General features: G+C 46.0%; 1 protein-coding gene across 1 annotated transcript; it reads right to left on the bottom strand.

Annotated features, from left to right (window-relative positions):
* Positions 1-12,963: 12,963 nt before the first annotated feature.
* Positions 12,964-14,043, bottom strand: LOC107124374 (probable G-protein coupled receptor 33). The gene has a single exon (XM_015427839.1). It carries the CDS (start codon positions 14,041-14,043, stop codon positions 12,964-12,966), a length of 1,080 nt encoding a protein of 359 aa, XP_015283325.1.
* Between the last annotated feature and the right edge of the window lie 1,054 nt (positions 14,044-15,097).

Raw genomic sequence — 15,097 nt, 5'->3', positions numbered from 1 at the left:
TTGCTAGAGAGTCGCCCGGTGACGTGCCCAGTGTGATGATGTCACTTCCAGGCTACGTCATCACAGCTCCCAGAGAGGGCCCTGGACTCCCGCGCTATTACTTTGGTAAGACTTAGCAACCCTACATGCAGCTATTATATGTAAGCCAGGGCCCAGACTCACCCAAGGGCCTGTTTGCGGCACTGCGGGAAGGGGGAGCAAAGGCAGCCATGCCGGTTCTTGCTGGGCAGAGGGGGCAAGCCAGCAGTGAGCACCGGAAGCTTGGTCCCACATTACCCAATGCTTGCCCTACCAGAGGGCCTTGGGAGTCAGAGGGCACCCTGGCCATTCCTAAAGGTGCCACGCTCCCATGCCCCACCCCCATCTTTTCAGCGTCAAGCGACTTGGGTCCCTGCTGTTCCCCTGCTCTGAGGCATGCCACACGGGGCTGGCAAGGAGGCGAAGAAGAGCCAGCCAGTGCAGACGGTCGACTGCTCATTGGGGAGGCTGCGTAGCTTTTGGTTGGCCATGGTCCCTGCTTCGCTATCCCTCCGCTGCCATCGCTGCCTCTGTCACGCCGCTGCTCCCTGATGAGCTGCTGCTCTCCTGCAGCCGTTTCTCTCAGGATCAAGGCCCATGCAGCCGGGATGGCGAGCTGGCATCCAGTCTCTCCCTAGTTTCTGTTTCATTTTGGTTGCTCCTCCCTTGCTCCAAATTAATTAAGATTAGGTTTCACTACAGGCCTTGCTTAGTACTTAGTTGGGAGCAGGGGTCATTTAGTAGAAATAGAGGTGCAGGAGCTCATTAGCATAACTCATTAGCATGACTTATTTGCATATGCCACACCTTCTGACATCACCGGAAGTGTGTCAGAAGGCAACACCCACCTGCAGTATCAATTGAAAGACAAGGAAAGAGGACTTTAATCTTAAGTATTTATGCACCTAACCAAAATCAACCATCTTTTTTCAAACAACTTCAAGAGAGAATGATGGGGACAACCTTTGAGGAAATCTGCGTAATAGGTGATTTCAACTCGGTGTATGACCCAAACATAGATAGGAAAAATATCAAATCAAAGATCTCCAAATCAAGTAATAATCTACCTAAAACTTTTTTAGAAATGGCGGAAGAACTATCGCTTATAGATATATGGAGAACTAAAAATATGAATAAAAAAGAGTACACCTTCTATTCAACACGACATAATGCCTGGTCGAGAATTGACATGGCCTGGGTGTCGATAGATCTTATTCAAAGTACAGAAGAGATACAAATACTACCAAGCACGTTTGCTGATCATAATCCACTATTTTTGAAATTCAAAAATAATGTCAGAAAACCAAGATGGACCATGAATTTGAGCTTATTGAAAGACAAGGAGATTGTAGGGAAAGTGGGGAAAACAAAAACTCTGATACAAGAGTTTTTTAGTAATAATACATCAAAGGATACATCTATAGAAATAATATGGGATGCATTTAAAGCGTTTATAAGAGGGTGGTGGATAAATCAGGGAGCGTGGAAAAAGAAACAAGAGAACAAAAAATTTGAAATTTTGAATAGGGAAATACAAAAAGAATAAAATAGGACTATAAAATCCAATAAAGATTTAAAGAATGCAAGAAACAGGATAAATAAGATACAGCATCAACTTAACCTACTTCTAACGAAAGAGACAGCAAAGAAAATAGAAATGGCAAAATTATACTATTTCGAAAATGCTAATAAGCCTACAAGATGGCTCGCTTATAAGTTAAAAAAAGAAAAAGAAAAAAGGCTAATAAAAAGACTTAAAAATAACAAAGGGGAAGAAATGACAACACAAAAAGATTTAGAAAAGATCATTCGGGAGTTCTATGGGAATCTATATAAAAAAGAAGATATAAGAGAAGACGAAATACAAGAATATCAGGGGGAAATCGAAAAAGGGAAGTTCAACAAAGAACAGTTAGGCATATTAAATTGCCCTATAGAAACTAACGACATAATAGAAGCGATAAAAGACGGGGGGGGGGGAGAAATCGTCAGGCCCAGACGGGATCCCAACAGAATTTTATCAGATATTTGAAGAGCAGTTAGTAAAGCCTTATAAAGAGCTAATTAATAATGTGCCCCAGTCAAAGAGGATCCCTGCCTCATGGAATGAGGTACTGATCACTTTGATCCATTAAACAAATTCTGATGAGGAAGAAATTAAGAACTATAGACCCATCTCTTTATTAAACACTGATTATAAAATCTTCGCCAAAATACTGGCCAATAGAATGAAAAAAGTGCTCTCAAAAATAATCCAAAAAGACCAATCAGGTTTTCTACCTAAAAGAAAGATACAAAATAACGTAAGGAATATAATAAACGTATTAGAATATTACGAAATGCAACCAGGGAAGCAGATGGCTCTAGTTCTCTTAGATGCAGAGAAAGCTTTCGATAACATAAACTGGGCTTATATGCTTAAAAAAATAGAGTCATGGAATTGTGGGGCAAATTTCTACACAATGATAAGAACATTGTATAACAAACAAAGTGCTAAAATATTACTAAACGGAGAGATGTCTCAAGATATCCAAATTCAGAAAGGCACAAGACAGGGTTGCCCCCTCTCCCCATTATTGTTTATATTTATTATTGAGTCACTAATTGATAAAATTAGATCCAATGAAAGGATAAAGGGCTTAAAAGTAAAAGGGGAAGAACTCAAGGTACAGGCTTTTGCCGATGATTTAATATTTGTACTGGAAGACCCAGAGCAATCATTGCCAAATTTAATAAAAGATGTAAAAGAATTTGGACAAGAAGCGGGGTTTAGAATTAATATCCAAAAACTAAAATAATAGCTAAAAACTGCTCCCAAAGACTGATAACAAGACTAAAAGAGATCTCTAAAATGGAAATAGTCCACAAAGCTAAATATTTGGGTATTTGGTTATCAGATGATCCTGCAAAGCTGTTTGAAAATAACTATCGAAAATTAACAGAAATTAGTATAGATTTGAAAAACTGGGAACCAAAACATTTATCCCTAATGGGGAGGATAGCGACTGTTAAAATGAATATCTTACCAAGAATTTTGTTCCTAGCGCAAAATTTACCTATATTAAAAAATTATGAGTTTTTTAAAGACTTAGAAAAGATAACAAATAAATTTGTTTGGCAATTTAAAAGGCAGAGAATTAAAACTAAATATTTACAGGATAGTAAACTGAAAGGGGGGCTGGCACTGCCCAATTGGCAGCTCTATTACATTGCAGCAGCAATGACATGGATTAAAGAGTGGGCTGAATTAAAAGATGAAAGAACTTTAGCACTTGAAGGAGTAGACCTGCCAATGGGTTGGCATGCATACATGTTGTATGGAAAGGATAAAATCCATATTTGTTTCCACACAAATATTATAAGAACTGCCTTAATGAAAGTTTGGAATACTATAAAGCTTAAGTTCTATAGAAAAGTCCCCTTATGGATCTCTCCATTAGAAGCTTTCATTAAACCCTCAGTAATAACAGTAGAAACTAAATTAACATATGGTACCCTCTTAAACGAAAAAATGGAACTTAAAAGGGAGGATCTACTAAAGGAACAAAATATCAATTTAACTTGGTGGGATCGAAATATAATTAGCACTAGATATATGATTGATTAAAAAACAGGTTTCTACACTAGTCCAAACGAAATAGACAAACTTTGGCTCACCTCTAGTGATAAACTAATTCAGAAACTTTATTCGAAACTACTGGAGGAAGAACTAGAGAAAGAAGACATAAAAAAGTCAATGCTAACTTGGAGTAAAGAGATAGGGACTAACCTAAAAGCAGACCAATAGACTAAAATGTGGAGATCAATAAAATATATGAAGGCAATTCCTTATAAAGAAAATATCTACAAAATGTTTTACAGGTGGCACTGGACCCCTGAAAAAATCGCTAAATGTTTCCCCCAAACTTCTAATCTATGTTGGAGATACGGAAAAAATGTAGGTACATATCTTCATATTTGGTGGAGATGTGATAAAATGCACCCCTACTGGAAAAAAAATCCACAAAACCCTAAGAGAAGTATTTAAAATTAATATTCCTTTGAAACCCGAAATATTCCTACTAAACATGCTTCCGGACAGTATTAAAAACTGCAAATCTATAATAACTTACATTTTGACGGCAGCAAGGATATTGATAGCAAGGCGGTGGAAATCAAAAGATATACCATCTATAAAAGAACTAAAACATAAAATACTGGATATTGCGGAAATGGACAAACTGAGTTTGGAACTGAATAATAAACCAGAGAATGTATTCTGGAAAAGATGGAAGGTTATATACGACTGGCTAAAACATAAAAGGAAAGTTTAATAAGCTAGTAAATCTATTTTGAAAATAGAAAGACTTTTTGTGGATGTATAAATGAATTCTTCTTTATTATATCTTATGTACACAATGTAAAGGTGAAAATATGGAAAATAATTTTTTTTAAAAAAGAAAAGAAAAAAAGAAGGCAACACCCACCGCTCAGGCTCCACTGGACTGTTTTGGACTGGGGGCCTGGGGGGAGCTCTGCAACTTACCTGGCTGTTTCTTGCTCTGACTAAGGGCTGCTAGGAGCAGGGGGTGGGGCTTGTTGCATGTGCCCGCCCCCTGGGCTCTTTACTGCCAGAGCTCTGCTCCTGTGCGCTCCTGCAGGAAATGACCCCTGGTTTGGAGACCACCGAGGAAGTCAAGGGTTGCTACGCAGAGGAAGGCAAAGGCATAGGGATACCAGTCTTCTGGTGGGACCTGGGGATTCCCAGGAATTACAGCTCATCTGTATGGGTTTGTGCCCCTTGTAAGCCGCCCTGAGCCCACTTGCGGGGAGGGCGGGGTAAAAATGCTTAAATAAATAAATAAATAAATAAATAAATAAAATCTCCAGATAACAGAGTCCAGTTCCCCTGGAGAAAATTGATGCTTTGGAGGGTGGACTCTATGGCAGTGTACCCCACTGAGGTCCCTGTCCTCCCCAGGCTCCACCCTCAAATCTCCAGTAGTTCCCCAACCTGGGGGGCTGGGGGGGGCTGGCAACCCTATGAAAGGCAAATCACCTGTGTTAGTCTCTTGTCTTGACACCCTTATGGGGTGGCCATAAGTTATCAGTGACTTCACAGAGATCTGTAATTTGCCTCCCGTCTATTTTTTACCTCAGTTACTGTTTTGTGTTCAAGGCTGCAAGCACAATGATCGCAAGGCCTCACCTGTTGACCTTCGGCCACTCTGCCTTGTACCCTGTTGCTAACTCGGTGGTTTGCCCACTAAATTGGGTTAGCCTCTTGGTGGGGCCTGGAGTTCTCCTTGAATCACAGGCGATCTCCAGACTCCATAGAGCGGAGGAAATGGCTGCTTGGAAGGTGAATTCTCCCCCTCCCCTCAATCTCCAGAAATTTCCAAACCTGGAGTGGACACCCCGACCACTGAATGAAAGTAGGGAGCGGTGGCGCAGGCTGTAAAAGCCTGCAATTATCTATCAACGAACAGCCACAAGGCTGTTCAAGTCCCACCGCGGCCGGGGTGAGCTCCCGGTCCTTGTCCCAGTTCCCACCCACCCAGTGGTTCAAAAGCCCTTGGCAAGTAGATAAATGGGTACCTGCTCCTAGGAGCGGGGGGCACCCTCCTTCCAATGGATTGGTGTGCAGCAGTGGCGGCAGCTGAGCGGTGGTGGCAGGCGACGGGAGGCGATCCGGCGAGCATGGCGGCAATCCATCGGCGAGCGACCTAGGCGGAGATTGGTCCAGGAAACGCGGCGACGGGACGATGTGGCGCGGTCGGAGCCAATAGGATGGAGGCCAGTTGCTACAGCCGTCGCATAGTCGTGTGCCATGAGGTCCACTCCAGAAGGAGTCGCTGTGGAGGAGGGATCTTCACCGAGACACCGTCGCCTTGAAATGGAAAGAACCCACCACGGAACAAAAAGAGAGCTGAGAGAACAAGAAGAAAAGACCCTGCTGTTCGGGTGCCTGGTAGGCATTCACACACACACACCCTTGCATTGCGGCCCTAGTTAGGACGATTTAAATGTCTCTGTAAACCGCTCCGAGTATATAAGCTGAAAGTATAATGTAATGTAAAAAAAGGGCTTTTCAGTGCACACAGTGGAATAAATTCTGGCCTAGTTTAGGGTTGCCAACCTCCAGCTGGAACCTGGAGATCTCCTGATATTTCAGTTCATCTCCAGATGACCAAGATCATTTCCCCTGGAGAAAATGGCTGCTTTGGAGGATGGACTCTATGGGCATTGTACCCGGTTGAGGCCCCTCCCCAAACCTCCCCAAGCCTCAGGCTTCACCCCCCTAAATCTCCAGGTATTTCCCAACTCATAGCTGGCCACCCTTGGTCCAGTAGTCAGTCAGAAATATATTTATTTATTTTATATAGCGACTTCTAACTGTGTTTAGTGGGTTTGTATACTTTCCAGAATGATTTGTGACGGAATTGGGTGGTTATCTAGGAAAAGGCTGTTTGCTCAGAGACCAAACTCCAGTGTTGCCCAATGCAGACTAAAACAGGATCTGAGTGAGTCAGATGTTATTACTGCCAGCACTGGTTGAGAAACGATTTCTCAGATTTCTCTTCTTTGCGGTAAAGTCAGAGGGGCAAAAGAGAAGTCGGATCTCTCTGGCTGTTGCTGAGGTATGGCGGCATCTGAAATCCCCTCCAAACCATGGAGTCCAGTCAGACACCAAGGGCAATTTGTCTTACTAAGGGGTGCTTTCATGAGTTAATTCATGGCAAATGGACATTATTTTCCCCACAATGGAACTCGGTTGATGGTTTCCCCACATGGTTTTGTGGGGGTTTGGACTTCGAGTTAATGGGGATTTTGAAAAAGGATGTTGGTAACACCAACCAGATCAGAGCTGGTAAGTATTCTTTTCTGCTGTCTGCTGGGGTGGGGAGCAAGTCTGTTGCCTCAGCCTTCAGATAAGCCTGGGGTCCCTAACCCTTTTGAGCCTGCAGGCACCCTTGGAATTCTGACACAAGATAGTGGGCACAGACACAAAATGGCTGCAGCGGCAGACCACACAGACAGAGAAGAGATTGGATTTATACCATACCCTCCACTCAGAGTCTCAGAGCGGCTTACAAACTCCTTTCCCTTCCCCTCCCCACGACAGACACCCTGTGAGGTAGGTGGGGCTGAGAGAGCTCTGACAGAAACTGCTCTTTTTCAAGGACAGCTCTGACAGAACTAAGGCTTGCCCAAGGTCATCCAGCAGCTGCATGTGGAGGAGTGGGGAATCAAACCCGGTTCTCTCAGATCAGAGTCGGCACACTTAACCATTACATCAGACTGGCTCAGATCAAGCGCAGGGGGGAGAGGGGGATAATTTTAAAAAATATATACTGGGAAAGAGGAGCATTATTTTAATCTACACAGGCAATCAGATCTCCCGTGTCAAATCCAAAGTCCTGATGGGGAAGAGCCCCACCTTTGGCCTCACCCACTTTCTAAGAATGCTTCCTGGACCCCAAGAAGGGTGTCAGCGGACACATTTGGGAACCCCTGAGGTAGGCTATCAGTCAAATTACTGATTTGCCTGGAAATGCGAGGGAGAAGAGAAGGAAGGGACTTCATGGGTTTCATATCAATTAAACATGAAGCTCAAAAAAGAGGACATTGAAGTGGATCCTTTTGCTGGAATCAACGGCTGTTCTGTTTGTAAACCTGGAAGTACCTTTCTGTCAGTCAGCCGGGAAAACGGGGGCTGGCAGCTGAGTGTAGATCAGCATGGGAGCTGTTCCCAGGACTGGGAACCTGGGAGTCAGGCAACAGAAGAGAAGAGATTTATACCCCACCCTTCACTACCCGAAGGAGTCTCAGAGCGGCTTACGATCTCCTTTCCCTTCCCCTCCCCACAACAGGCACCCTGTGAGGCAGGTGGGGCTGAGAGAGCTCTGACAGAAGACTGCCTGTGAGAGAACAGCTCTGAGAGGACGTGTGACTGACCCAAGGTCACACCAGCAGCTGCATGTGGAAGAGTGGGGAAATCAAACCCAGTTCTCCCAGATCAGAGCACAAGGCCCTAACCACTGCACCAAACTGGCTGTCAGCCTGGAGACTGAGCCAGAACCAGATCGGAAGCGGAGCTGTCCAGGCAGAGTGTCTGAGCATAAATTGGCCTTGGGGACCAACAAAGATCTCTGAGAACTGTGAGGACACACACACCCCTTGTGCTGTTTCCATCAAAAGTCTATTCATCCATTTGCTATTGGATCTGGGGTTGAGGACGGGAATGCCAAGAGCCGGTACAAGGAAGGCTGTTACCCTTGTGCATTAGGGCTTCCAACTCTGGCTTGGGAAGTTCCTAGAGATTTGAGGGCAGTGCCTGAGGAGGGTGGAGTTTGGGGAGGGGGAGGAGCTCAGCAGGGTGTGATTCCATAGAGTTGGGGTCCTCAGCTTTTAAGACTGTGTGGGCACATTTGGAATTCTGACACAAGGTGGGTGGGTGGGTGGAGCCACAAAATGGCTGCCACAGGAGGCAGTGCCAACCACAATGAGACTGAGCTGATGCATAAGGTTCATGGTAACTCTTCCACATTTAAGGCAGAAGCTTTGTTTAAGAGGATGCCTTTTAATCCACACAGCCAATCAGAAGCTCTTCTGGGCCTGATCTGGATAGCCCAGGCAAGCCTGATCTCATCAGAACTTGGAAGCTAAGCAGGGTCATCTCTGTCAAGTATTTGGATGGGAGACCTCCTTGGAATACCAGAGGCGGGAGGCGGGGGCAGGCTTTATTCAGCCACCTCTCTGAGGGCGATTCTGAATTGGCTTTTCCCTCCGTTGTTTTACCAAGCCCACCTTGGAACAGAAATTCCCCTCTGCATTGCACGCTGCTTTCACTTTCCTTTTTTTTTTTTAAGCCCCCGGAGGGGATTTTTTTTATTGCATTTTTTTTTTAATAACACTACAAAATTACAACAGAAAAAAGGGAAGCTTCGGAAGAGACTAGGCAAGGAGAAGTAAAAGCTGAAGGACTCTGAATTGTGCCTTTAAAAAGGGTTGAAGTGATGCTTTGGGGTGTTTCTGTATAACAGTCGAATTTAAGATCTGAAAAAAGAAAATGTTAAACTTGACTCAGTTGATAGTAAGACTAACGGGATAAAGACTAAATGTATGGTTAAGCTGGTGGGATGATCTCCTCTCTTGGGTTTTTAGTCAGTAGTGGGTATCTTTCTTTATCCTATAAATGTAGTTCCCACTTTCCTTGATCATCGGATTTCATGGCACCCTCCACACTCCATGCCGCTTTCGCTTTCTTTGACCATCGGGTTTTATGGTACCTCCTGCATAGATTTATGGCCGCTCGGAGGCCACCTTGCAGTCAGTACGGTGTTGCCCCGAGGTATCTGAATGTGGCTTTGAACTGCACCTTTCCCTCCCAGTTGAGAAAATGTGGAGCGGACGCCAGGTGCAGAATCGCGCTGAATATCCTCCAGGACCCCCCGTAGGGGTCAGTCACCGGAGGTCACCATGACTTCCAGGTGCACACACACACACACACACACACACACAAGCACATATGAAAAATAGAAAAAGGAAGACGCTCTACTGGGCACATGCCCCACCTGACCATGCCCACTTCCTATATAAACACTTGGTGGACACCAGGAAAGGTGTTGACGTGCACCATGCTACCCATGGGCACCACGATGGGGGGGCCCTGCCATAGCGTCCAAAGTTGCCGTTTCCTCCAGGGGAACTGATCCCTGTCATCTTGTTTGAGCAAAAGAGGGGATGGTACAAGGCAGGGGTCATTTCATAGAAAAAGAGGTACAGGAGCTCATTACCATAACTCATTAGCATAACTTATTTGCATATGCCACACCCCCTGACATCACCGGAGGTGTGTCAGAAGGCAACACCCACCGCTCAGGCTCCACTAGACTGTTTTGGATTGCTAGCTATTGGGGGGGGGGAACGTGCAGATCTGTCGTCACAGAGGAGGGAGAGCTTGTACCTGAATAAAAATTGGTCTTAAAGGTGCCACTGGACTATTTTGGACCAGGGGGGCGGGAGGAGCTCTGCAACTTACCTGGCTTCTTCTTGCTCTGACTGAGGGCTGCTGGGAGCAGGGGGTGCGGCTTGTTGCATGTGCCTGCCCCCTGGGCTCTTTACTGCCAGAGCTCTTGTCCTGTGCGCTCCTGCAGGAAATGACCCCTGGTACAAGGACCTACAAGGACCTGCAGAGACACTCCCCCCCCCCCAGTAGTCTGATCGATTACAGTGCCAGAAGGAACAATGTGTTACAACTAAAAAATACCTCTTAGAAGCTGGGGGGGGGGGGGGCCTCTGTTTTGCCAACATGCTTTTAAGAACAACCTGCCAACATTGCAGCCCATGAGATGATGCCTTTGATGGATGCTCTGGCTTCTTTCCTGCCTACGAGGGAATACCCAGATGAGAAGGATGGCCACCAGAATTCACAAGGGATTGCATCACATTTGGAGGTCCGTGAAAGGTGGACAGTGTTAATAGCTGGGTATCAAGAGCAACGCTCCCTCTGAGCTGTGGAGTCTTGTGAGCAGAAATCCTACTTTGTGAGCTCCTGGCAATAAAGTTGTGAGCGAGCCATTTGGCCGCTAGATAAAGTAGTTTGCTCTGGAGCCCTCCTTCCTGAGCTGAGATGAAAATGTGTGAGCCGGAGGCTCACACTAACTCAGCTTAGAGGGAACAGTGATCAAGAGGGCAGAATAGTCCTTGACACAAAACTGCCGGCTCAGATAGTACAATCATTCTCAGAAAAGGGGACAGGACGTTCATGGTTATTGACGCTATGGCCACTAGGTGATGCTGTGCAAAGAGAGTAGAGTCAGTGGAGGAGGAAAGCGCTGTCGATGCAGAATTGACTCACAGTGACTAAGTAGGATTTTTAAGGTTGGAGTTGGACAGAGGTGATTGGCCATTGCCTGCCTCTGCGTAGCAACCTCGGACTTCCTTGTTGGTCTCCAGTGTTCCCTCTAAGCTGAGTTCGTGTGAACTAGCTCACAGTTTTTGTGCCTCCGGCTCACACATTTTCGTCTCAGCTCAGGAAGGATGGCTCCAGAGCAAACCAGTTTATGCAGCAGCCAAATGGCTCGCTCACAACTTCAATGCCAGGCGCTCAAAAAGTGGCATTTTTGCTCACAAGACTCCACAGCGTAGAGGGAGGCATTGGAGGGCCGACTCTGCTTAGCTTCTGAGATCTGGTGAGATCGGGCCAGTCAGGGCCATACGGGTCACGGGGACAGAGATGAACAGAGGTCGTTTGCCATTGCCTGCCTCTGCGTAGCCAAACGGACCTTCCTTGGTGGTCTCCCCTCCAAGTACAAACCATGGCCAACTTCTGAGATCCGAGAGGACTGAGCTAGCCTGGACCATCCAGGTCAGGGGATGGAGATAACAGAGGGAAACAAAAGTTGGTTTCATTTTTCCCCTCAGCCCAGTGTCCAGTTTTCCCTCAGTTTTCTGTTTTACACTCCCTCAGTTTACCTCAGTTTTCTGTTTTACACTCCCTCAGTTTACCTCAGTTTTCTGTTTTACACTCCCTCAGTTTACCTCAGTTTTCTGTTTTACACTCCCTCAGTTTACCTCAGTTTTCTGTTTTACACCCACACACAAGCATCAGCCCCCTTCCCCCCTCCCCTTCTTGTCATGGCTGATGCCACTGTGGTCTTTTGAGTTGCTGTGACAAACCTTCACAACAGCAAAGCTCTGGCTCATGTAGCATTTGGGGGGATCTGCAGAAGGCCTCAGCGCCTTCTGCCAAGCATCGGAAATCAGTCAGTCAGATCCTAAAGATCTATTTTGAAAGCAGAGGCACTTTCTCCCCTGTCACAGATTATCGTGACTAGTTAGATTCAAGTCCAGCAGCACATTAGAGACCAACAAGAGTTTCAGGCTGTGAAGTTTTGAAAGTTGAAGCTCCCTTCGTCAGACATGAGGAGAGACTTGTTGTTGTTCAGTCACACAGTCGAGTCCGACTCTTCGCGACCCCATGGACCAGATCACGCCAGAGACACGGCTAGCTTAATGGCCCTGCAGTATTCAGCTCAGCGTTTTTCAAACTTCTGTAAAATGAGATTAATATAAAGGCAGGTGAAGGTAATACAAAGGTCAATTCCCTTTAGGATGCTTGGGAGTTATTTAAACCTATAATGACCGAAGGGCAGATACAACGTGAACTACAGATTAGGACAGGTACTATCAAAACTAAGGGAAATCTGAACTAAATGACTTTTCTTCTTATTTATTTTAAGATTTTCTGCATATTTAGGACAGGTCTATGGGAGAGTCACCATTATTTTTTTGTCATCAGGGACCAAAAGCCAATCTCTGGGTGCAGCCTAGTGTGCCTATATAAACATGACTGTGCAAACTCATGATTGTCATGTTTATGCATGTGTGTGCATGGGGAAGTGCAGAATCACAGAATCACAGAGCTGGAAGGGGCCATACAGGACATCTAGCCACTTGCTCAGTGCAGGATCAGCCTAGAACAGGGGTGGCCAAACTTAATGTAACAGCCACACAGAATAAACGTCAGATGTTTGAGAGCCGCAAAACATGAACATATCAAAGCTTCGTATATATGTAAAGCAAATGGTTAAATGATAGCAAAACATTGACAAGCACACGTTCAATGAAAAAAGTTGCAGATCTCCCCGTTCAAAGAAACATTGCAAGTGGTCCAGAAACGTCAGGTACAATGTGCCAAGCCGGAACTTTGTGATGTAATCAAGAAACAGTCCCCCAGTCCAATAAAACATACAATATTCACACTTCCAGTGGTCGGCTGGCAAACTGACCACATTCAAACTGGACTCTTCCTCATGGAGATTATATTTCATATAATGAAGGACGAGCATTTATCCATACAGCCCCTTATGAATATCATGGGGAAAACGTTTTACGTCCTGAGTTACGCAAGTGAGAAGAGGGCACCATTTTCTTTACATAGGACGTAAGGGACCTTGTTCAGGGAGATGGCCGATTGTTTCCACAACTGATCTTCAGCTCCAAGCTGCTGATGCTACAGCTTTGGTGGCCCGCCTCGTTGACATTGACGTTGTCCATGGGGATGATGGGAATATCCATAAAGCCTCTCTTAAGCAGGGCAAGAATAGACGTCTTGAAGACCTGCTGGAATTTCTCCCCAATAAACAGATAGAGAATGGGGGTGAAACAGAAATTGAAACACTCTCCGACAGCCATTGCCACCCGCAAGGCCTGCCGTGTTGTTCTAAACGATTCCCAATGTGTCGTTGAGCCGTGATAGAGATGGTAGGGGATCCAGCAGATGAAGAAGGATGCCACGGCTGCCACCAGGACCCAGAAAGGCTTTCTGTTCCTTGCCAGCCTTCTCTTTTTCATTTCCCAGACCATCCTACAATGGCAGCTCATGATAATCAGGAAGGGAAGCAAGAAGGCCAAGAGGAACCGGACCACAAAGAGAGCTACGTGAACACGATGCCTCAAGGCCTGTGCCTCAGGCTTATCCCAGTCACTGGAGAAAGCGAAATTGCTGGCGCACTTCGTTCTGCCTGACTCCATTGCTCGCGTCTCCTGAAAAGCCATGTAGGGGACACTGAGGACAAGGGAACAGAGCCATACTCCTGCCACGAATCTCTGCGCCTGGGGAATTGTGCGGTGGTGCTGGGACCAGAAAGGATGACAGATGAGCAGGTAACGGTCCAGGCTGATGACAGTGAGGAGAAAGACAGTGGTGAACATGGTCAGAGAAAACAGGGAAATGATAAGTTTGCATGCCACGGTGCCAAAGACCCAGTGGAATCCAAAGAAGCTGTAGATGGCGAAGAAAGGCAGAAAGGTGCAGAAAAGTAAGTAGGTGAAAATCAGATGTGAGAACCAGAGGGTGTTCACGGTCCTCTTCATTTTCACCCACATCACCCAGAGGAAGAGGCCATTGGAAACTGTCCCCACCAGTAAGGACACCAAGATAAAAATGCCAAGCACCAGATTCATAAAAGACATCATCTCCGGGGAGGGGCTGGTAGGCACACTGGCGTTTGAAATATTCCTTAAAAGGATAGTCATGTTTCCTGTGTTCATGAGGCCCTGAAAGAAGATGGAAAAGAGACTGAGTTAGTGGCAGAGTAGGGCTGCAAATCTCTAGGCGGGACCTGGAATTCTCCAGGAATTACAACTGATTTGCAGACAACAGAGATCAAACAAGCATGAATTAGGGAATTCCCGGAGATTACGAGGACGGCAGGGTTTGGGGAGGGGAAGGAGTTCAGCAGAGATGTTAATGACATAGAGACTACCCTTCAAAGCAGCCATTTCCTCCAGGGGAACTGATCTCTATAGTCTGGAGAGAAGCAGTCGTTCTGGGAGATCCCCAGGCCACACTTGAAAGCTAGCAACACTGAGAGTCTGCATACAAATCCTTGCCGATATTATTGGATTATTCAATCTCTTGCTTTTAACTTTTGGGGGTTTTGGAGAAAGTCTTCAAAATACAAGCCCATTTTAATCCATCATCCTTGCAACCAGGGGTCATTTAGTAGAAAAAGAGGTGCGGGAGCTCATTAGCACAACTCATTGGCATAACTCATTTGCATATGCCACACACCCCTGACATCACCGGAAGTGTGTCAGAAGGCAACACCCACCGCTCAGGCTCCACTGGACTGTTTTGGATTGCTAGCTATTGGGGGGGGGGGACGCGCAGATCTGTCCTCGCAGAGGAGGGAGAGCTTGTACCTGAATAAAACCTGGTCTTAAAGGTGCCACTGGACTGTTTTGGACCGGGGGCTGGGGGGGGGGCCCTGCAGCTTACCTGGCTGATTCTTGCTCTGACTGAGGGCTGCTGGGAGCAGGGGATGGGGCTTGTTGCATATGCCCGCCCCCTGGGCTCTTTACTGCCGGAGCTCCGCTCCTGTGCGCTCCTGCAGGAAATGACCCCTGCTTGCAACAACCCTGTGCATGGATAATTATATTTGACAGGTAGTCAAGTTGAGTGCAAAGGAAGGTGAGACGATGGACCGTCAAGATGGGTTTGGGATCCAGTTCTGGGGCAACGCGATCATAATGGATCGACCCTGCTGACCAAAAAAGAGGTAGTGTCTAATGCAGACAAATACCACAG

The sequence above is a fragment of the Gekko japonicus genome, unplaced genomic scaffold (genome assembly GCF_001447785.1).
Source record: "Gekko japonicus isolate JY-2015 unplaced genomic scaffold, Gekko_japonicus_V1.1 scaffold641, whole genome shotgun sequence".
Lineage (NCBI taxonomy): Eukaryota > Metazoa > Chordata > Lepidosauria > Squamata > Gekkonidae > Gekko > Gekko japonicus.
This window is presented reverse-complemented; position numbering and strand designations above follow the sequence as displayed.

Bases quoted from the DNA above. Each gene is read 5' to 3' on its own strand.
- LOC107124374 (XM_015427839.1), bottom strand. From the start codon at position 14,043: ATGACTATCCTTTTAAGGAATATTTCAAACGCCAGTGTGCCTACCAGC.